Genomic DNA, 25,221 nt, shown 5'->3' on the forward strand with positions numbered 1-25,221 from the left:
TAGGTGGACTTGAATGTCCAAGTCAAAACCGAGCTTTGACATTCCAATAGTATTCAACTGAATTTTCCGATCTTACGATATTTGGTTTTAAGCTCGTTGATAACATGACTCCACTATCAGTATGGTAAGATTCAGTAAGCTGCCTAAGTTTCCGATGTAGGGAGTTACAGATATATATTATGGCCTCGATTTCCGTATGGTAAGATTTACTAAGTTCCCTAAGTTTCCGATGTAGGGTGTTACAGATTAATGTTACTTTAACTTCCATTTAAAAACAATTGTTGTAGCTATCATGTAACTATATATCCACAGAATAAACAAATAGAGACAGCACAGACGTACATTACTTTGTGTATTATACATTTACTTTGTCAGGTTTCAAATAACCAAACTAAACACATTTTCGAGTTTTAGTATCAACGACATGGACGTTGACACAAACAACTTCGAATGCAATCCCAAAGTTTGTCTTCTCATGTCTTTTGTCATGCCAAGTCTCATTACTATACTTTACTCTTAACTAAAGGTATTCAGCGTAAACATTGTTTTCTATTTTAAGTAACAACGTCGTTGACCCCACATACACAAAAGGAGTTCCAAAGGTAAAATGTAATCTGAGCTTTTTACATTCGAAGCTTTATCATTAAAACGTTTTGGAAATTGTAATCACACATTCGGGTCAATGTTAATATGATTCATGGTCGAGTAGACAACATTTCGATTTTCAATTTATTTTCTTTGTTTTCTTAATTGAACTAAATTTATATATATGATATTCGTCGGTGTCGAGGATGACATTCTAAAATGGCCTCGGCCTGTCGCCCTCGGGTAAATGTTTAAATGTATTCCCCCATCATCTCGGGATAACAGTATTGACTGTTACAAAATAACAATGATATACGTGTAACTGTATACTGTTACTATCACTTACCACTATCAACATCACACACGACTCTTACCTTCATGTACTATTTTAACTTCCACTTTTGACCATTTCAATAGTATATACATGTTTTACATCGTTCAATATATCTACTTTTTATAAGATTTCAACACTTACACCAGCATAAGTTTAAAAGTATACCAGAAGCAAAATACAGGATAAGCTTCTACACTTTTTATCTCAATTCTGTGGTCATACATTTTTTTTGCACATATGTGCATAAATCATCTCGTTGTTGTCCATGTTTAACTGCAATGGCATATCATTTGATTATGATCAAAATTGTATGTAAGCTTATTTTGAGAAAAAGTAAAATTTAAAACAAACGTTTACAACATTATTGTAAAATATTTTCTCTTAAAGTTTGCTGCTCGGGCCGATTATCGTTTTGCGGCTGCCTGTAAAACATGTGAGCCTTCATGGATTTTTAAATTTAAACCAATAATAATGGCGAGCGATGAAATCATGTAGTGCAAAATTAACTTGATAGGTAAATTAGCAACACATCGTTGTTTGCGTTTTTTCCGACTCGGCTTACTCTCAAACTACTATATTTATTTTAAGAGTATATTACTCATTATCGTCAAACTTAAAGGTGATAGGAATATAACAGACTGGAGTGGAGATAGGCTTTAAAATGTAAGTGGTACACTTACTAAAGATGAAAACGTATATGTATTAATTCGAGTTTAATGCATGGCGAAGCTGGGCCGTAGCGTGATAAATGACACAAGGCGAAGTCGAGGGCCGTTGCTAGAGTCGGAATTTTTATGGTAAAAATTTCCAGATATCATTATAACACTTATTTCCGTCGGCATTTTGTCTGGGTCAATGTTAACCAGTGCAATCTACTCGATGTACACGAATATTTAATTGAACTTCTTGAATTCAATATAAAGTACGACGTCACTTGACAATGACAACAACACAACACATAACAACTTAAATAAAAAATAAATTTTAATAATAAGGTTTCCGTTTACAAATACAACACTCTTTAAATATAAGCAGCTCGAAATTTTCCCTTATTATCGTCCATTAGTCTTCATAATATATCCAATAAAATCATTGAGCTTTGGGAACAAGCTTAATCAATTTGTAACATTATTCTATCAACTGCCGGTGCCTGTACGTTTCTGTTAGCATACATCTACCTAATTAATCAATGTTGAAACTTCACACTGCATAGCAAACATAATAGTGAGTTTTTTATTATTACATATTACTTTCATTCAAGCAGTTCTCTTCATTGGACAGGTTCATAAGCTGGAGGCGGAACCTTGGCTTTAAGAGAAATCCCAGATATATCGGATCTTATCCTATTTCCCACAACATAAGTAGTTTGTATCTCTGGGCTGACTTGGTTGAAACTAGCCATACTTCCCTTTTGTTGTTCCGCCCTGTTTTTCCGCCTGTAAAAACGACTGAGTATTGGGTTTTGTATGAAACTTTCTATGAATATAGTGTTTAAAAAGGCGAGCACAGACATAAAGATTCAATTCTATTGAGTGGCACATGCCTAGAATTTATTATAACATGAATTACTGTATCCTTATTTATATGCGACGAAACCAGGTTTTCAATGATTGACTGAAAAACTTCAGCCTTCGTTGTGAGATTCAGATTCAACTGTGTTTCTTTTTTTAGCAACAGTGACCTTGACCTTGCAATCCCATGAAAGGTCTACATAAACTATATACCAAGTTTTCAATATTTTGCAGCACTGACATTGACCTCGGCCCTAAGGGCCCCAAAGGCAATTCCATAAACTCTTCCTATATACCAAGTACGTCGTGAAAACCTGGTTTATTAACAAACTAGAGTTAAATATAAAAGAGGCATAACTCTTGTTTTATGCAGATTATTTATCAGACGACTGACGAACTGGATTCGGACACTATGCCCAAAGACACTGTCACTTAGTATCTTGGATATTTGATAATAACTTCTAAATTTAGTGTGTAGCTGAAACCGCCGCCGCAAGATACCACCTTAAGTCAGATTACACTCACCGCACACTATTCTTGTAGATAACGCAGCTAGCAGCGACCACTGCGATAACCAGGGCAAAACAGCTCATCACAATTCCTAATATTGCACCCCCTGTAATGGTGAACAAGAGTTAACACAGTTTTACGGTTAGTTCAAACAAAAATAAAGTAATCCATATTTAACGAGTCGGTGTATGTTTAAACTATTTTGTTATCTTATTTTTGATATTGGTTCAACAGATGTGTGTCTGTAAACCTAATGCATACCTTAACACATATGTTTGCAAAAAATACTAAACATGCTATATAACTTACACTGCCGTTATTTTGTGTATGAAGTTAAAACACCATTTTGTTTAATACATATAAATTGTTTATCTCATCATCGATACCAAATACGCATGTAAGATATGTTTATAAATTTGAATCATACAAGATTTTGCGAAAAACAAACCAAAGTTATTTATACTTATGCAAACAATCATGTAAAAAGCAATTACTCCTAAGACTTGCTGACATGTTGAGGATGGTACTTCAGAGCCTCAAAACAAGGACTTTTAAATGAGGTTTTTACATGATCAAAGAAAACAATGATGATGATGATGATGATGATGATGATGATGATTAATCATTCATTTGTATAATAAGACAAAATCATTGTAGCGAATTTAACAAGAACAAACACAACAAAGAACAATTATATACGCACATTTGACATTTTTCGGCCCACTGTGAAAATTGCTGTGTTCATCTTCTATGTCAATATTCTGGTTCACCTTTACTGTAAAATGATAAAATAAAATGAAACGCTTGTGTCTGTAATAATTATGTAGAAAATATGGGCATTATTAGAGATTTGTTTTGTGTATTTTTTACCGAGACACCAAATAAATATATATTTAATAACTTAATAGTCATACGTATTTGCGATAGCAGGTTCATTTTATTACATATTATGTTATGCCATTAAGAACCTTCCAAAAGTATATTATTGACGCGTTATTTGCCACCCTGAAGCCAAGTGATCATTAAAACCTGAACAATCTGACACATCCGTAGATAAGTCTGTTGCGGTTGTGTATCCATCTGGACACACAGAGCAATTTGTTTGACCTTTCAGCGACTGATATGTTCCAAGATCACAGCTGCGACAAACTGACTGGATTTCGTTCGTGCCCGCTGGACATTGGACTGGGTATACGAAGAAAGTAACGGATGTATATTTTTATATTGAAATTCCAATATCACAAAGCAAACAAATGGAACATTTCGTTAACCTTTCTGTTACGGATACGTTCCAAGGTCATAAGTGGGGTGAACTGTATATCGTAGATGCATTAGAAACATTGAACTGACGGAATTCGAACATATTTGAAAGCAAACAAGTGAGAAAAGATTCCATATGAAGTTATGACTGGAACAGAAATGAAATCTTACACAAAGATTTATATCAAAATTTAGAATGTAACTTTTATATTGCGAAGTGATGTTTAAAAACTTACCACACAGTCCGTCAGTTCCAGCATATCCTGACTGACACGTAACTGACAGGTGGGATTGAACAGAGCTCTCATCCAGTGAATAAACTGTTCCGTCTACGTTAACAGTGAAAATGGTGGCGCTGTTGTTTCCGAGGAGTTCAAACATCTCTTGTAGGTCAGAAAATGCGGTCTGGAGTTCGTTAAGATCGGCGCTTACTGAAAAATTTAAGCATTTCATTAAACCTTAATTTGCATAAACTTGTAACAACTAATTAGTTCGTTCATGTATTTGATGATCAAGAGAAAGCTTTAAACACTTGTCACTGATTAAAGCAAACATAAATTGAAAACCAAAAGTCGCTAGTCAAATTGAAGTGTGTCAATATGGTGATATGTGTTCTGAATATGTTCAAAAAGGTTAAAACGTTTTTTTTTAATGCCATACTGTATACATGACGTATTTAAATGAAATACACAACATCCAGTATATATTGGACACAGACAGACCTTCCATACCTCGTACTTGATTTACATTTTAAAACAATATGAAGGTGTCGAAATGAATTTAAAAATTGGTAGATTATATAGTGTAGCATCATTTTGTAACGGTTGTTATAGACAAAAAGGGGTTGAAATGAGACTTATAGCAACCACCGATTCATAATTACTAAAATCAAGCATGACCAGTGATGTAATCAATATTAAGTACTAGCTATATTTGAATGCTAAAACAAATCGATTGATGTCATTAACTCAATGATCGAGTTATTTGCATGTTTTAACAACATGTTTAGTTGATACCAATTTATGAAAGCTGAGCTTATAGAGTCTCTCTCGAGTCCGTTTGCTGAGTGTCAATATGAGAAGTCACAAGAAAGTCCCCTGGCGGGGATCGAACTCGTGACCTCTTGGTCGGGAGGCGAAGACTCTACCTCTGAGCCAGCCCGACCTCAAACAACATGTTTGAGCTCTTCGATAAAGTGTGTATACGTATACCTGTTCCGTCTGTCAGATACTGTGCAATATTCAGGTCATCTAATCCTTCAAAGGAGTTTGAAAACACAAGCCTAATTGATGTCCCGGTTGCTGCTCTTTTCTGCTTTTCCGAAGTATTCGTATCCCAATGAACTGTCATCTGACATTTGCTTGTCGTAATGCAATTAATTATATTTGTTTCAGACTCAATGTTTGATACGACTGCATCTTTTCCTGTGGTAGGTAAGTCACTATTGAACTCGCCTTCGAACGTTAATCCCAAAGTCGTAGGTGGATCAAAAACTGAAAAAGGTGTGAAATTGAACTCAATACTTATTTATGATAATGGACATAAACAAGATACGACTTGCCTTGTGTATGTTTTGTTAGTATGTGTTTCGTTTATTTTAATAGTAAATAATGTTTTTATCATGACCAACGTTAAATTTGTAATCTATTTCTAAGCAGTTTTTAGTATTCTTCAACTATGTGCATCGCACAATGTGCATACGTCGTTTATTCTAAAACACAAATCGCTTCGGGAGCTCCACACATTGGCTATATTATATTATCGTAAGTATTGCACAGCATTACTTAACTACCGAATTTTTATATGTATAGTTTTGTTGAAGTGTCTTTGGGATTTCATCTGGATTATTTGAGCATCTCTGCATATAATGAAAAGTAGGATACGCCATGCTTAAATAAAAAAGGTACATGTGTAAGGCAAAATATTTATGATTACATCTTTCTATGAATAATTGACGAGATCAAATATATTGACCTTCACAATCAGGAAGTACATCAAATGGTTCCCAAATGTAGCCTGTTGTCATCCCACAAGAGTATGACTCATAGGGCTTCTGTCCGGATGGAAATGTGGTCCCAATAATGCAAGTAAGATTGCAGACTTTCTGTCCAGTAACATGATTTGTCTCGCAGTGTTTCTTAGTCCCAATGCCACGTTTGAGTGATGGGCATTCTGCAAAAAGAAATGCTTTTTTATTAAAGGCGCAGAATATATATAATTTTTTAATATATATAATATATTTTTTTTATTTTAATGCATTTTCATGTTAAACTCTTTTGATATGCATAATAAAAGCATATGCATACACGACTCAGCTCAATTCTTAAAATCAGGCTTAATCTAGAAGAAAAAGGAAAACGATCATTTATAATTCGTGCTGTAAAAATATGATTATGGTATTTGCAGAAAACGCAAGCAGCGAGTAAAGCATGAAAGATCAATAACAAGATAATCCACTTAAAGAGCATTCTAACTTAGATTTACGGTTTTTTCTTAAAGAATGAAGTGGCCTTTCACGTTGAAAAAACAAATGCCAATAGTTTTTACCCGGACATTTCTCAGGAAAACATGGCCTAGATTCATGAGCTCTCCCAGGACACACTGATCCAGGTATTCCGTCTCCTGGGTAAATACACTGCCGCTGTCTTCGCTTCGTTCCACCACCGCATGTAGCGTCACAGCTTGACCAATCATTCCACGTTGACCATATCCCGGCCCCTAACGGGATAATGTTAAATATAACCAATACGTTAACATAAGTTTTATTAATTTTAATTCATAATACAACTGGTTAAAAGCGACAGCACAATGGTAAATGGTAATATTTTTTTGTTGTGCTGCATCAATTGTTTTAGTAACAGATTCAAGGCTTTACACAATTTTTACCTGGTGGTGTCTGGCAAAATGTGCCTGAGTAATTGCCAGAACAATTGCATTGGTATGAATCTTGTATATTAACACAAATGCTGTGATTTCCACATTCATTTTGTTGACAAAAGTCTGGAGGAATCTCACAAGTGTCACCAGACCAGCCATCTTGGCAATTACATTCAAAATCATCCATTTTGTTGATACAAGTGTGGTTTCCACACGGCAATTCACTGCATTCATCTATAGCTATATTAACCATTTAAAAATAAAGACACGATAGATAAGTGCATGCATACACAAACATGTACAAATTTACGAAATGGTGAATGCAATTTAGGCTTGGTGGTAGAACCCAATCCGAGGAAATGTCGTTGTTTGTATATAACAGGGTAAGTAGAACACCCGATATGAGGCATGAGCACATACTTTAAATGCTAAACGTTTATCCAACTTTCCGTATTCCTAACCCCATAATGATATTGTAAAGCCAACATTTTGAAAATCGTTACTACAACTCAAACTTAATATACGTTCATGGTGACCTGTGATTAAATATTTAGACCAACGTATCAAAAACGTTTATGCGTCCAAAAGTTCAAATTAAACATTTCTTTTGGTGCATGTTACGTAAACATTAGTATGAGATGTATTCAATTACCTTTTACTCTGAAATATCTTCGGGACACATTCTTGTCTACACAAATCAATTAAATGGCTGGTTTTCAAATTAATTTACTTACATCACATATTCACAGAAACAAATCATAACCAAAATGGTCCGTATTAGGTTATCTGAAGTTACAGGTTACTGTTTATAAGGAAAAAGAAACATCTTTTTATTTTAGGAAGCTTGAATTGATATTACGTTTGGAAAAACTAAAATAGTCACCATTCTTTTCAGTTGCCCGATGTACTTAAAGCTGTCCTTTATGGTCGAACATGGGCAAAAAAATGTCCAACTAATTGATATTTGTTGAAAGCTTAATATATGCGAGGACAATACTATTGTATTGGAGGATGTGACTTGTTTGTACCAAAATCAATCTGCGATATGTGTCACCATTGTAGAGTATTCATTCCAGGAAATATGGGGAGATATTTAACTAACTGGATATATCTAACTATGGTATATGAGCGTTTTGACAACCACATTTTTAATTCATTCAGTGACCATACCTGCAGGTATATAATTCAACGTTTTTGTAAATTCTTATACCAAATCATTTACAAATATTTTCTCTAAACATGTAGCAAACACCTATGTCCCAAACTAGTAAAACTAATGAAGCACAATGCCCAAAACGGACATAGTTTCAACTTACGATCACATGTAGATGGTACTACAACGATTATACCATCAAAGGAATGATCTAACAGTGTATCAAAAGAAGACAGCTGGTCTTCAATCTGGACGTTGCATGCTCCTGCAAGTTCCTCTCTCTCCTGAACAGATAATGTCCTGTTAAAAACTTTCCAATTTACTAGTTGTACTTCTGAAATAAGCAAAATACAAGCAATCATTACAGTAGAAGAACAAACTTATTAAACACATAAGTAGATGTATCATGTCAAATACTAGTATTTAGGAAACAATGTTAACGTACAATTAGTTTTAGCAACACCGCCGACTATTTTAGTTATTAATATCGATAACACCACAGTGCCACCGAGTTAAGAATGAAGTGATAACCAAATAGCCAGGGAACCATTGCCCAGTGTATAGCAACCGGAATGTCCGGAATGTTATTCTTCTAATTTCCGTTTTAAAAAAAAACATTGACTCCCTTAAAAGAATAATTTCAAACAACTGAATTAAGTTTTATTGGTCACATTAGCATACCTCTTGTTTACTTATGAATAAAACAATTAGGTAAATTTTCAAATTTTTGGAAAAGGTGAATATTCATTTTAAGATTGAGTATTACGGTCGCATTTATTGCCATGGTTTCGGGCATTGCGTGATCACATAAAAAACGTTTTTATACTACAAGGTATACTATTGATTAGTTTAATTCAAATTTTCAAAGGTTGACTTTCTGACTACATTTTAACCATTAACACACGCAAACATTTCACGTTCATCGCTAATAGCAGTTTTAGTGATACAACTCTAAGTTATAAAATCATGCAAGTCTTTGTGAGAATGTATTGTTTTATTACTTAAAAATAATTGTGTATACACTAACCTCCAGATGATTTCAGAAACAGTTTTGCATCACTTAACGACATGGTTGCTAAATCTGTTCTTTGTACAACGTTGACATTATTCACATATGCTCTCATTTCGTTGGAGGTAGAATCGAACGAAATCAAATAGTGTGTCCAATACCTACTTGACAATGTTGAGGGTATTTCTGTTATACTCGACCTTATCAGTAACAAAAAGAAACAATAATTCACTGTATTTTTAAAACTCTACATTCAGTAATACATAAGACTTTGCCTATCTGACACACAAGTTTGTATACAAAATGTTAACACTTGGCATTATATTGTATAATTTGCAAGAAGTAATGGAATTATTGTTATATCATAGCAATCAATTTGACAAGAGGGACGTCATTTAACCAGTTGTGTATGTCATCACAATATCGGCTTTCCTTACTGTGCTTAGCATGCTCAATGCGAACACTATTTTAAATGTTTACAAGGTTATGTTTTCAAAGTATACGTTTCAAACATAATACGTCATATTACGACGAGCGGGATTATGACATAAAAATCACAAGGAAACATCGTGTGTGTTTTTTACTTTCAGATCAGATCGTCCTCGAGTTTTTGACGGGTCACATGAATTATCATATTGTACTTCTGATATATTTTAATGTATTCAGAAGGTCTTTAAATAATATAATTTGAATGGCTACCTGTTGTAGCATTTAATGTTAAATTACTGTCAAATATTGTATTTTACAGCACGGAAAATTGTTGAAATCTGTCTTACTGGGTTTGCACAATAACGGTTTCCGTGATATTCACATAAATTAAGTCTTTCCCCCCATCCGATATTGCAAATGACGCATTTGGGGTAAAACCGTATACCAGTTGTCCCCAAAACGACAAAACCAACACCGCCGTCTCATTCTGAGATGACCACTGTGAAATCTCGTGTCGTCCAATAAAAGGCGTTAACTGTGAAATTTGCATTATGATAGTTAGCATGTATATTTATGTATTTGATTTATTGCGATATCTTGTACATATTTCCATATTGAAACGTCAATGTTTATATAACAAAACATCATCAACAAAAAGCCAAACCTGTATATCATAGGGCTGACACATTGACAAAGATATAGCGTTTCCACTAGATGTCGTTGTTCCGGGCGGACATTGAGCACATGTCGTTTGCCCTTTTTCAGGCTGAAAGGTTCCCTTGGGGCAAGCAGTACAAGGTACCATCGTTGTTCCTGATACAAAACCAGGTTCGCATAATCCTGAAAACAAATGTATGCTAGGCTTAAATAAAGATAAGTATAGATATTTTTCGAGACTTTGCATCGGTTATATTATGGATCGAAAACGGAATGGGGACGGACTAACAAAGCAGTTAATACCTTCTTGGAACATAACATTTGAATACACTCGTTTACAATTTAAAAATCGAGGGAGGTAGAAAAGTTCGTATTTATTTATATTAACTTCTTAATAATTTAGATAAATGTTGGGTAGGATAAACATCGATTTTCACCTAACAGAAGCAAAATGTTACAATTACAATTCAATTTTGAATGACATTATAAATGAAGACATTTAACACAAAGGCTTATGTTTATACGCACGTTATAAAGAACTTTGCTGTTGCAACCTTATATCTTTATAGTATAGTAATAACCTGTGATACCTGGTGAAAAACTTTCAATACCAAATACGATTGGAAAGTAAGAATAAAAGTAATGGCGTAAAAAAGTCCATTTGATTTTCCTCAAATAATTTTATTTTCTGGTTAGAACTAATTTAAAATATGTCCAACTATCTGTTCCAGCTAGTGTAATTGCTTATATGTATGAATTAATAAATATATAAATGGTTGCATTATGCCTCCTGAGCGCTTCAAATCAATCTTCTGCCTGAATCACATCAACGCGACGGCTGTCCAATAGTGGACAATCGCTTTTATAAATCGAGTGACGGCCAAAGAGTATTAAAACTAGATGCTTTTATACATACATAATATCTGCAATCTTTGGCAAAAAATAACATCCCTGAAACTGACAAAGATATGCATGTTTAAAATACATCAGTCCATGAGACCCAGAGCATGCGAATATAAAAAACGACGTCAACGCGACACATACCATTACTTTGAAATAGTTCATCGCGGTGGTTTTTGTGCATGTGCATTTAGAAAATTCCATTTTACCACACATATCATACGGACATTTGATGAATTGCGCACTGAAGTAAGGGTTATGGCTCCCTAACGTTTTAGCTATATTTGTAACTTTCAAACTGCGGATGCTTTCAATAATAATATTTGGAATTTCGTTGTCTTTTTTATTTGTCCTTATATTTTCTCATAATTTCGTTTTTTTATGTTTCCGTCTTCCCCAAAGCCGCCGATTGAATTGTAAGGAAGTGAAAATGATACAATAAAACTGCGATCGTCAGAACAGGCGGTCGTTCGAAAACTGGCGATAATTCGAGGTCGAGCTTAGTCCTGACCATTATTCCTTCTATTTGCATATAGAATATACTATACCGAAGGGATCGAGACCGAAATAAGTCAAGGACTCATGTTCATACCCATTTGATTACCTTAAATTTACCTCGAGGTCATAATTTCAAACATTTTCCCGAAAACGTTTTCCAAAAAAATAAAATAATTGCTAGGTGTTGAAAATGTTTTAAGTTGTAATAATTGCAATCACAGATAAAAGGAAAATTGATAAGGTGTGACAAACGATTTAACCCGTACACCATTTGTTTTCCTCCCCCCACCCCAATAAATCCCTGCCATAACGGTCCAACACGGGAAACTCTGAAATATATTTATATGTAATTCAACAGTTCAGCGAGACAGACATGATGCGTCAATTATCCATCCTTTATTTTGCGAAACTTAAATCTAGCTTATGCCATAAAATGCACTGTTATATTCTAAAGTTGATTGTTTAGTAAACGTTGTTGTTGTTTTTGTAAAAATAAACTTTGGTATTTATAAACTGTTTTTTTTTAATTTATTTATTTATTTTTTACATTTAGTATGAGACAGGCTTTGAACATATAAGCGATTTCCACAACGCAATACATAATCGGTAAAAGTAAACAAATCGGTATGACTACTTCAACTTTTGAAGATAAATTTTAGAACAACATTTCATAACGGACTAAAGTGGAAACTTGAGTCGTTCGAAACATCGAATCGGTTTTAGCTCGGGACCCGAAATCCTCAAGAGATCGCAGTACATGAGCTGGAGTCCATACTGTGATTCCCGCAATCATTCAATGCTACATTTATGTTGCATATTTAGATTGGAATTAGATTTTTCACTGAGCCGCTCAATCGTCCGACGTCAGACTTTTGACGTTTTCAATATTAGCCTATGTAATTGCAAGCACTGCAGAATGTTTCCATTTCATGTCAGATGAAACGATTTGTTGGGTAATAACTATTTAGATAACGACGTAAGGGTCTATCACATTATTTGAAAAAATATCAATCATGTTCCGAACAGAAAAATAATAATCCAAATTTGAATTAATATTTTATACAAAACACAACTACTTGGTGTGCGCTGGACAAACATGATCTGACATTAATGTTTTGTCCATAAATTATAAAATCTAGGTTTATCAGCTCCAAATATGTTTATTTACAAATTATAACTTCATATATCATTTAAGTTTTATTAAAATCGCATGTCATCAATATTCAAAATTTTCAGATAATTCTTTAAATTTGATTATATCAAAACTGCAGTTAATACCGCTTAAATATGAATGTATTATACATTGCCCTTACTCCAATAAATATCATACTAAATGAGAATGACCATTGATGCAAAGCATCAACAGGCGCCGTAAACTAGTTTGTAAAATTAACAAATTCATTTGAAATGAATGACAAACGATTTATCAAAATACACTCATGTCCAAAAGTCTTGTCCGGTCTACAAAAACTACAATATCTGCTTTTATATCGCACACTCATGAATTCGGTATCGATGGAAAGAGGACATTAATATGCGTTCAATGAAAAAAGAATTTGGAATTGGAGCCAGTACTGCCGGTACAGTAATGTGTTGAAAATTGGCATTGAGGATTTGCAAGGCACAAATAAATGCGTTGAGTGTGTCGTAAATTATAGTGTGTATGAACCCATTAACCCGAATAAGTTCAGTGCACCTTTTACGCATTGACGCTACAAGTCTGTGCAGGAATCTAGCCGGAAGTTGACCCCATTCCTGAGCAATGGCGTCACGTAATTGATGGACGTTGAACACGTTCCGTGCCCTTATCTTCCGTTTCATGTAGTGCCAAACGTGTTCGATTGGGTTTATGTCCGGCGATAACGCCGGTCATGGCAACGTTTGCATTGTTGGCCGTCAGGAAGCTTTGAGCCAGCCTTGCAGCATGGGGCAGGGCGTTATCTTGCTGTAGGACAGTACCTAGATGGGCAGTAAGGAATGGGAGAACAATTGGCTGCAACACCTGGTCTACCAAACGTTGTGCAGTTAAGCCACGACCGCGTCCTCGACAATATTCGAAAGATACAAGTTGGGTTTTATGATGGTGTGTAAGCCCTGCCCAAACCGTCATGCTCAATGACACAGGTGTCCGTACACCTCTCACCAGAGCGCCCATAGACATGTTGACGTCGGTCGCTTGAATCAACGTTAAATTTACACTCATCTGTAAACAGAACGGTTTGCCATTGATTCGACGACGTAACGCCCATGCTATCCGTAAACGCCTGTGACTGGGAGTTAATCTTGCTCCACGATATGGCCGTCGGCAACGTAACCTGACTGCCTTGAGACGTCGCCTTACCGTTCTGGCACTTATGCGAGGCACGAGCAGGTGTGTTTCGTGCCGTGTCATTAGGAGCCGCAAAACGATTACGTAAGTTTGTAAGCTGAAAAAGCCTATCCTGACGTGACGTTGTTTTACGCGGTCTTCCGGAACGTTGGAGATCTGCAACGGTGCCGTGCGTTGCGAATTTTGTACGTAATCGACATAGGTTTTCTCATTAACCCCGAAATGACGGGCTACATGTGCGGCCGTTGCACCAGCCTCAAAGTGGCCTTTAGCGCGCACACTGCTCATTCGAAAGCGTCATTTTATGATCAAAATCAATATTTTCTTCAAATATTCTGATATCTTCCGATTGGGATATCGTAAGACAAGAGGATTAGGTAAATCATTTTATCCAATTGGTCACAATACTGTACAAATGAGGGGGCACATGAAAAACGTCGCCGGTAGTGTATCTCCATTGTTAGAGCGCAGACGACTATCAAAACTTAGAAACCGGTTTGAAATACACGCGGTGTAAAGTAGGCAAAATTTCAAGGTCGTAACTTCACGCGTTTAAAAGATATTATGGAAGCCCATACCGGACACGACTTTGGCCATTAGTACGTACAGTTAAATATTCGGTTTTAATTAAACACCACGTGACGGCTCTCGTCCAATCAATGTGTACAAATAAGGTAGGAACGATACGCAAAGAAACGGATCGCGATATCCGTATCACGATATATTGCAATACGTTTCTTTTTAAAAAAATAATATTTTACCGGTTTCAATAACAAACACCACGTGACTTCTGTCGTTCAGCCGAAGTGTATTTTGTGAAACGTTTTTTTTTTTTTTATTTTACGCAAAATTCAAGTAATTACAGAGACGGAGGTCAAGAATTTATCAAGTCTCCCTTTTAACAAATTTTATTTGATCATATCTTTTATCGCTTGCTGTTTGCTGTTTGCACAACTATAAAAAAACAAATAGTTAATCTTTAATACATATGCTCAAAGGGAAGCTACTGAGTAACGTTACGTTAGAGGTAACAACAGACATCAAAATTGTTGTCTGCTACGATTTTATGAACTAAAAATAAATACAAAAAAATGTTATTCTAAATACTAATTAACACCAAGGGGACAAGCTGTTCAAGATGTATATTCACTTGAGCTTTTCTGTGTGTTATCTTTAAGCGTAATTAGTAGTGATGGGCAATCGGCTTGGATTTTTATAATCGATTAATCGGAGACCCTGATCGATTGATTATCCGATTAATCGGCTGTGATCGGACAGTATCACAAAAGCATCATTTTCTGATGTATATATCAATAAGGACCTTAGTTTCCATGTGTATTTCATTTCTAATGCTTTAGTCGGAAAACAGGTATTATTTCTGGCATATTGAATAATTCTAAAAATAATTAAAATATAAATATTCCAAGGTTTATGAAGTAATGGAACATTTCATGGTGAGGTTTACTAAAGTTGACGATTAAATTAATATTATTAAAATATTATATCATTACATTATTATGTTATTTATAAAATAATACATGGTTGACCATGGCTTTTGGTTGATAATTGCCCAAGTGCGAAGAATATTTGCCTGAAGGTAATTATTTTTCACTGGGTTAATTATCAACCATGTATTATCCTGTATGGTACATTTGTTTTGTCATTTTGACAAATTTGTCAATGACTTGAACCGGTTTTGAAAATTAAATTGAAAAAAAAATGAGACTTAACAAATTTGTTATGGATTAGCATCAGCTATTAGAAATAACGAGTAATTGGTAATTAAAATAGCAAAACCTTTCTCACGTGTTTTCGGAGTTGGACGGAAAAAATTTCCATTCTAAGAATGTTGTTACATCGACTGATCTTGACGTTCATGTCAATATGTGAGCACAGCTGGGGTCGATCTAGCCTAGTTTCATAAAAATCTGGGCTTGAATGACCCTAACCATTTCGCTGGAATATTTTGCACTTTTCCAGCACCTGGACGACCGATTACCAGGGAAATCAAATAGATCGATGTTTCCCTAACCGTCTGCCATCATGGTCGCCATCATAAGTGATTTGAACACAAACAAAAACTAAAAAAACTAGAAAGTACTGATAAAACTAAAGTAGCGGTTACTTCCCTTAGCTCTAAGTTACTGCGCTATATAAATTTGGAAATTTACTAGTTTTTTCGATTATTCGATTATGTAACGATGAGGTCGCCGATCGCCGAGTTACGAATGTCTGCCGATATAATCGATTATCGGCGATTATCGGCCCATCACTAGTAATTAGGAATTACAAAACAATAATAACCTTCTTTACAAAGTTTTAACTGTGTTGGAAAACACGTCATCATTATTTTCGAAGAACACGATGTACTTGTAACTACTTTAAGTAATAACTCAGCATTCCTACCGCAGCTGAAACCCGGGAGTTCATACAGAGCACCTCGTTCACACGAGGCGCCCTAATGCAATTGTATGCACAAATTCAAATATATAAATGGTAAGCAGAACTAAAGGCCCGGAAGTAAAAATCGAAGGTTTGCTTTTGAGTCACAAAGTGTATACAGTTTGACGTCAGTAGATGTAGATTAACGCCATGGACTAAAATGAATAATTGCAAATGAATAATAGACGATTACTCTAATATGATTCGTTAAATGTAACTCCATTGCATAAGACATACATGTACATGTAAGATTTTACGACCTTCTCGAACAGTTTTCTTTAAATGTATACTGTTATTATTTTGCTTCTTAAACCGTTATTGAACACCATGATCGCAACCGTATACACGTATTTTCCTTAGATTGTGTTTATACAATGTAGATTTTAATTTTGCAGTAATTAATAAATTATTTTACTTACTTGTACAGTTGGAAAGCATTTTTGACCCTGTCTTCATCGTGCTGTGATCAGATGGACATGTATCACATTCCGACATCCCAGACATTTCAATATACTGTCCGATCGGACAAAGCTCACAAGTCTCTGATGATGCATTAAAATAAGTGCCGGCAGGACAAGCCTCTAAAACATGCGTATCAAGCAATTAATCAATTATACTCATTATAGCGGCAATACTATTGTTTTCTTAGCCTAATACAATATTAACGCACTATAAATTAGAAGTAAATTTAAATATAATTAATATTTGCAAAACCGATAGATATGCTTTACGGAATTGAACCTTGTAAACTTACTGCAAATAAATCCATCTATGATATAACCTTTGGGGCAAACCTTTTCAACCGCAGTAGACACAACAAAGGCATCGACAGCCAGTACAAATCCTGTTATATCAAGACTTCCAGCAGCCACATCAATTGTTATTCTGTTTTCGATCATTTGCAACATTGGCAATAAACGGTTATACGCCTCGTTAACATCTCTGTTTGTTGTATTGAAGACAGCTCCAATATTAAAGCGAACTAGTGCAAACCCAACCTGTCTTTTGTTACGTTGATGAAAGGTCTCCCTCCGCTTTCGTGATTCACCACAAATCACTTCAAGATTGTCGACTGAGCAGCTCTCGCCGGGACATAACGAACTTTCAATATCTGCTTGAATCGAAGCTAAGTATCCAAGGATTGTGTTCTTTATCAATTCTTTCGTAGCATCATCATTGCAGTTGCCTTCGTAATACAGTTCTGCTGGTAAGGCCATGGTGAGGAAACTAGGTTCTACAATCAATCAACGAACAAATAAATGTTATTATAATACATGCTCAACGTTTCATTTACTTTTCATCGGTCAATTAAAAGGAAATCAGTGTTTAGAATAGCATTTATTCCATTTAGGATCCATCTATTCTTTATACACAGGTATGATACTAATAAAACATATTGCACACGAGACTTGCTATAGCATACCGATACAATCCGGAAATTCGTCCAAAGGAAACCAATCTCCATCGTCTTGGCACGAAAGACGACCGGTAAACTCATTGCCAACGTTGGGCACCTCCAAGCCCATTTCACATGCCATTACATACATAGGTCTGGCATTTATCGTATCGAATGTCATTGCCCCGTTTGCCGGTGGAGAAAGTGGTGGACAGCTAACAACTAAAACAACTGACTTGCTTAATTGGTTTCCTATATCCAACATTACCACAATAAACTGATAAACCTTTGTGTACAAATACTTTTTAATAACAGTCACATCATGTTAAAATCGTTCATTGTCGATATTAGATATCATATCATATAACCTTTGCGAATTCCGAAGGTTTGTTTTCTTGTACATGTAGTAGTATAGTTTGCTTTAAATTATTACCTATACAGTGTGGCTCAAAGTCAGATTCCCATTTCCAAGCGCCAACGTTTATATTTTCTTCTTTTTCACAAGTCATAAAAGACGATCCATTTCTGTCAAGGTTCAACTCGCATCTAATATCACATTGAACGCCATAATAATATGACAAATCAGTGCAGTTGTACGTCAAAAATTTTGGATCGGATAGAGCATCGGCTGGACTATGATCACACCGAATCACTGCGATAGAAGTAATACAAAAAACTTTTAACAGTGAAACTTACAAATGTTGTTTCTGCAAGCAATTTTGACAAGAAACATGGTTTGTTACCTTTGACTTCAAGAACAACACTGCATTTCTTCCAGTTCCCTTGTTTATCGGTTGCACGGTAACTAACTTCATACGTCCCCTGACTTAGGGCATCTCCTTGATTGATATCAGTACTGAGTTTAGTTGCGACGATATCAATATCGACGTTGTCCGTTACTGTCGGTTCTTCCCAATAAACATGTGTGGAAAGCATTCCTCTTTCGGCATAAAATACTTGTCGGAGACAAGTTACCAACGGTGGATCGTTGTCTGAAAAATAAAAACATTGAAATAATGTACATAAATTGTAGGTTTTATTCACATAACAGTGTCTGGCAATTCATGCGTATTATAAGGAGTGTAGTTCGTCAAACAGTATTATCCTTGATTGCCGCTTTGTCGGAAAGGTGTGGAAGATTAAATAAATGTATTTTAAATGTGCTGCTTGTGGAGCTTGGTGCTGTTCTTCCATGTTTCTTGTTTTTGATTTTATGTTCTATGTCTTTGGCGTTTACCCAGTGTCATTAAACCGGGTTTATTAAATTGTTTCTGTAGCTTTTTGTAAAAATATTAAGAATAAATGCATGGTTTAGTTATGATTTCACAACATTTTAAGGAATTGTGCGGGCAGTGTATACGAGTCTTGTCCATGAACTTGACATTTGAAAGTTTGTCCTCAAAGTCAAATAAGGTAATCTACTGATTAAAAGCAACCTACCACTGATGTTAAGTTATTGTGCAGACACGTTTTACTACGACTGACCTAGAACTTTGACCTACTTATCTCGAAATAATTAAGGGTTATGTACTGGTCCAAAACAATCTTCCACTGCCATTTTATAGACATCATGGCCATCACATTTTCTTAGTTATTTTTCGGACGGTTTTACGACCGACACACTTATAGTCCGACAAACCAACCGGTATTTGCAAACCTAAATGATTTTATTTATTTCAAAAGAATGCAAAACAAGAAAAATACCTTTACAACTAATATCTATTGTTGACTTCGACCAATTTTCGTTTTCCATGCAGTACATAGATGAAGCTCCTTCTAGTTTGAATCCTTTGTTACAAGTGAATACACACGATTCATCGTAAAAGTACTGTGTACTTCTGCAGGAAATTTCGCCGTTGGCAAGTTTGAATGGCAGCGGACATCTCTTTTCTGTTTTAGAATTTATATATAAGTATCGTTCGTATATTTCAAATATAATAATATAATGGTACACGCATAATTAATAAATGCATTAAATACACTGAACCATTTCATTTCAAACTTCTATATGAAACCTAGTATACTCGAACTCCTTCCTTATTCGGAGAATAATTATGCCATTGTAAATTCCTCACTCATGAATGTATGTACATGTCATTGCATGAGAATGAGTGTCTCTTTTCCGTGACTATGTGTAAAAGCCACCTTTATGTTATCATATATATTTACTTTGATAAGGTTCCCTCCCTTATATGTATAAGGGAGGTACCCTTATCAAAGTAAATAGCAGCAATTCTACGTTTTATGTTATTCTATTACTAGTTAAAAAAATGCAAAACGCTTTAACTGAGAAAGAACGATGTAGTTTCCTTACAGATGAACAAAATATTCAATACCAAAACGTACGTGCTCATTTATGATTAAAAGATGCACTCTTACTCCCAAATAACATTTAACACAATTAATATTATTGTTTTAATATTCCAGAAAGATGAATAAATGTTAAAAACTATGGTTCTTATGAAGGATACCGAGTTGAATTTGAAAGAAATGAGCATAAAACACGGTATTTCTACCTTTTGCGAATATTTTTCGCGTTCTGCTACTAACTACATGGTTACAATCTTGTTATCAGTAATTAATATTTTCCTTAAATGCATTATTTAGTAACAAGTTAAAGATTTATCAGTCAAAATTGATGTTTGTTATAAATGTGAACGCATTGATTTTGAATAAGAGTGTCACTTTAAAACATACGGATTTGAAATTGCATCAAGTGAATAGTATCAATTGATTAAAAACAAGGTCCCACTAGTGACCGGATTTAACCTAGTCGTATAGCTACACTACTCAATTTTTCTTTGTTTCATATACCGTGGAAAATGTATCGAAATTCCTTTTCTCCGCTGGCATATTGTTGCGGATATTTTTCTTTAAAAGATAAGGTCAAATTGGATAATCCTCGATAGCTCTTTCGGACGCGTTCTTGGCTATCGGTTCTATCTAAACGTTTGCGTGGAAACATGTTCAGCCTTTTTCAAACAATAAATGATCATTTTAAGTGGATTGAATATGCCATTCGCAGAATTCTGTAAAGGTATCTAAAATAGACACATTTAAACACAACCTGTCATTTTGGGGTATATGTCTACACGTGAGGCACGTCATTAAACTTGTACATAGCTATGTAACCATTTTTACTAACTACGCCTTACGTAACTATATTAAGTTAAAACCATTACTTTCGCATTTCGGAAAGGTTGTCCAGCTAGTGTCCAAATCAGATGAACGTGAGCAAGTCGAGTTAGTAGGTCCATTGAAAGTGAATTTATACCCCATGACACATCTAAACTGGCAAACGCTTTCTTCGTTGTTTCCGTCAGAGCATGTGGACTTCTTGGTATGGTCGTCGACGTACGGTTCGGAGCAGAATAAATCTTTTACAAACAATCACATAAGTTATTTACAAACACAACCAACCAACGCATTTTTATCAATGTATTTTTGCAAAGGAAAAGTTTATAAATGCGTTTCATCGTAAAGTGGTCATTTTACACTTTTTGAACCTATTTTAGTACTTTTTAAAGGATTTTAACATAAGAGAGAATATCAAACCACATTAAACAAAATAACATTATAGGTATTTCACAACCGAATTTGGTTGAAATAAACGGCAAGTAGTCCAAACTTAAATGAATGCGATGAACGCGTTGAAAGGCTGTGGGCGCGTCAAGCCTGAATATCATTTTCTTTACAATTCTATTCACTGGTAATAAAAAATCGAATTGAAAAAGGTATTTTGAGTTGCCCCACAATGTAACAAAGACATTTCCTGATGTGCCTGTCATAACCTAAGAATATGAAATGTAAATTGATGAATTTTTAATTAAATGAACAAGTGAATAAATAATATCCAATGTTGTTCCACAATTTAAATTTCTAAACATTGACAAATGGCAAAATATATGTTTGTACATAATAAGACATTGTTGAACATGGTTTTCGCTTGATAATTGCCCCAGTGAAAATTTATTACCAAATTATTCTTCCAATTAAGGCAATTATCAATCGAAAGCCGTGGTCAACCATGTATTATTCCATGAACAATTCGCTAGTTTCATAAACAATAATTGATAAACCTATATACACTAAGATATGTGAACATTACTCTCATCTCGCAAGATTATTGCAAGTGTAATGTTTATTAAACGAAACCCGATATTGGACGCGTTGTTTTTTTATTGTAGGTAGGGTCTTTTAGTCAACACATTTCTTAAATTAGCTCTTCCCATTGGTTCCTTACCAAGATATATTTAATAGTCTTCAGCTTGCTTTCAAATTCACATAAACGTTGCAATTTTTTGAACGTATTTAAATAAAGTTGTCTTTTAATTCACATTATTCTAAACCGCATAAAACTTACATCTTATTTTGTAAACCTGGTGCTTCAATTATTTTAACAGGTCATGTTAAAGAAGTAGATCTGACAGATCTGGCAATAAATGATTCGCGGTACTTAAGTCTGCAGGATACTACGCATGCGTTTATTCTCACTGGTAATATGTATACAAAGTTATATAGTTATTAATATTTTTCAAACTATGAACTGTTTGAGCCTAAGCTACGGGCATGTCTGTACATATGCTTTTTGTCATTAGTATGAATGGTTATGGTCCAATCAAAGAGTATGCATGATAGTTTTTAATATTTTGATGCATGTAGCATGGATTTATCGGCTTGCTATACATGTGTGTATTGCCTCCTGCAACATGTGTTCCAATTTTTATTTGAATCTATCTTGAATTAGATTTGACCTAGCTTAAATGATTTGCACAACGAAGCCGACGCCAATACCACTAAGACTATGACATCGGTATCGTTTTTCCTCAACAGACGAACTAAAAATAACAGTGGTGCGATGGAATGACAAGCGTATTTTTGCATATAATAACTGAACAAAAACGTCCTGTAACAACTATATGCAATGGATTGGTATTTGCGTATAAGTAGGAAGTTGAATTAAAAAAAATAAAAATATTGAAAACAAGAAAACAAACAAGATAATGTCCTTACAGAAAACTTTAAAGCTAAACGAGCATGAATCTGTTCTGCCGTAGCTATCTTTCGCCGTGTACGTGATGAAGTGCGTCATTCCGTCGATAGATCCAGAATACATGCCCCCATTTGTATATGGTCCACAGCAGGTTATGGAACTGCGAAAAATTCCATATACAGTAACAATGTACAATCAAGAATTGGTACGGTGTATGGAAATCGTACCTTAAAGGAGGTGAGAGTAGTCTTGGGATTAAGGTGTCCGCCTCTTACCCATAAGGTTTTGAGTTCGATCCCCACCAGTGTGTACCCCCTCATGGCCTCTCAAAAGAAAGCGCTGAAAGCGTTGAAAGGCTGAAGGTGCGACGAGCGTGATTTTACTTTTTAACAATTCAATAAAATCGAATCAATTTTAGCGGGCCCAAACTGTACTCGATTACTGCCTGTCAATACAAGTTGGTTATGGTAATTAACTAGTTTCTTATCAGTTACGTCAACAGCTCAAAAATGACACAATTCTGGTGTATGTCCAGGAAAGTGACTTGATAGTGATTTATATCAGCTTACATCTTTCTTTACAATCGAGCTGAAATTAATTAATATTAACAAAATTGTACCTTATACTTATAAAACCTTATGACATTTAAACACCCGTTTGTGGTTGTTTTGATGTAGATAGGACATATAAAAAATAAACAGAAAAAATCTAAAAATGGAACGGAAAGAGTCAATATTTAAATGTTTATTGGAACTGTTCACTAAAACGTTTTCAAGCGGCTTGATTAAGCATGCAATTCATTTTTTGTTCGTAAACGAATATTAAAATTGTGTATAATGTAGGTATAAGTTATTATCATAACTTTACGGTGCTAGTTTTTACAGTTATTGTCCGGTTTTGCAAGGTTACTGCATGTAATGAATTAAGGAAAATTTTATTTTTAGATGAGATTGAAAAAAGGGCGACTTTATGTAAATCCTACCGCATTCAGTTGAAAAAAGTGTTATATAAAAAGTAAAAGTTCATAAGTTGTTGATTCCTTCATGTTTATGAAATATGTGGGCATTTAGGAGTTAACAGCTTATTTTCATCATATTTTCGAGGTCAGGAATAATAAAAGCCAAAAAGGCCACATCACTTAATCAATATCATGGCCTTAAGCTTTCCGGGACAAACACATAATTTGCATTATTTATATTGTAAAACCCTTTTTAGATTGACTTCGCAATAAACCTGCAATACATATACAATTGAAGAGGCATACTCATTGACTTGTTACTTCGAAGAAGACTATATATTCATTTTAAAAAAAAAACTATCTGCAGTAGAAGGAATTGCAATATCTATAACCAGCCTTTTCGGATTGGCGTCTCCCGAATATGACGGTTTGGTCCACTGAACTCGTGCTTGCTTTTGTCCTTTAGGTGCTGTATATCTACTTTTAAGGTCCGAAGGGGGGCAGGTTATGTATTTTGGAGGAGCTTTCTTTTCGAGTTCACTTGGATCCTCTGTTAAAAGAAGAATATGCCATTATTAAGTTACGTATAAAAAAAGTAAAAGTAAGTAGGATAGTTTGTCAACCTTACCAAAGTCGTTAAAACAGTGAATTATTTGAATCTAGAAAAAAATATTAAATCTAGAATGCTTAGTCCAAGTTGAGATTGAGATCTTAGATGTCAACGCAGTGCATCGACTCTATACAATATATGGATATGCACGATATACCGTGACAGTACATACACTGGTGTTATATTCTATACCGGTATATACTTTGCACAGTATATATTCTATTCATTCTCAGAGGTGTTGAAGCCGTGCTTCAACACCCCTGTTCTCTATACAGTGTATACAGCCAGAGATTTTGAAGATTTACTTCAACTCCTCTGTTATAGTCTATATACATTGTGGAAGCGTGCACTATACTCTATCCATTCTCAGAGGTGTTGAAGCAGTGCTTCAACACCTCTGTTCTCTATGCAATGTATACAGCCAGAGATTTTGAAGATTTACTTCAACTCCTCTGTTATACTCTATATACATTGTGGAAGCGTGCACTATACTCTATTCATTCTCAGAGGTGTTGAAGCAGTGCTTCAACACCTCTGTTCTCTATGCAATGTATACAGCCAGAGATTTTGAAGATTTACTTCAACTCCTCTGTTATAGTCTATATACATTGTGGTAGCGTGCGCTATACTCTATTCAATCTCAGAGGTGTTGAAGCAGTGCTTCAACACCTCTGTTCTCTATGCATTGCAGATTTTGAAACTTTACTTCAACTCCACTGTTATAGTCTATATACATTGTGGTAGCGTGGACTATTCTCTATCTGTAGATT

The 25,221-nt window shown here is 34.9% G+C and overlaps 1 protein-coding gene across 1 annotated transcript; it reads right to left on the bottom strand.

Annotated features, from left to right (window-relative positions):
* Positions 1-3,922: 3,922 nt before the first annotated feature.
* Positions 3,923-21,169, bottom strand: LOC128223627 (sushi, von Willebrand factor type A, EGF and pentraxin domain-containing protein 1-like). The gene is made up of 15 exons (XM_052932901.1): positions 21,073-21,169; positions 19,595-19,780; positions 18,634-18,882; positions 18,324-18,542; positions 17,918-18,112; positions 17,249-17,728; positions 16,914-17,075; positions 10,333-10,508; positions 8,394-8,514; positions 7,087-7,317; positions 6,748-6,918; positions 6,175-6,372; positions 5,412-5,693; positions 4,437-4,631; positions 3,923-4,125 (listed from the first exon to the last, which is right to left on the bottom strand). The coding sequence occupies exons 1-15, from the start codon at positions 21,167-21,169 to the stop codon at positions 3,923-3,925; spliced, it is 3,165 nt and encodes a 1,054-aa protein (XP_052788861.1).
* Between the last annotated feature and the right edge of the window lie 4,052 nt (positions 21,170-25,221).

This window comes from Mya arenaria, chromosome 17 (assembly GCF_026914265.1).
Source record: "Mya arenaria isolate MELC-2E11 chromosome 17, ASM2691426v1".
Taxonomy (NCBI): domain Eukaryota; kingdom Metazoa; phylum Mollusca; class Bivalvia; order Myida; family Myidae; genus Mya; species Mya arenaria.

What these genes read in the sequence shown, in the direction of transcription:
- LOC128223627 (XM_052932901.1), bottom strand. Translation starts at nt 21,169, where the DNA reads ATGGGGTATAAATTCACTTTCAATGGACCTACTAACTCGACTTGCTCA. An exon ending in TGTACTTCCTGATTGTGAAG is followed by an intron (nt 5,694 to 6,174) that starts GTCAATATATTT and finishes CACCTTTTTCAG; the next exon opens with TTTTTGATCCACCTACGACT. An exon ending in TGGAACTGACGGACTGTGTG is followed by an intron (nt 4,126 to 4,436) that starts GTAAGTTTTTAA and finishes TCGTATACCCAG; the next exon opens with TCCAATGTCCAGCGGGCACG.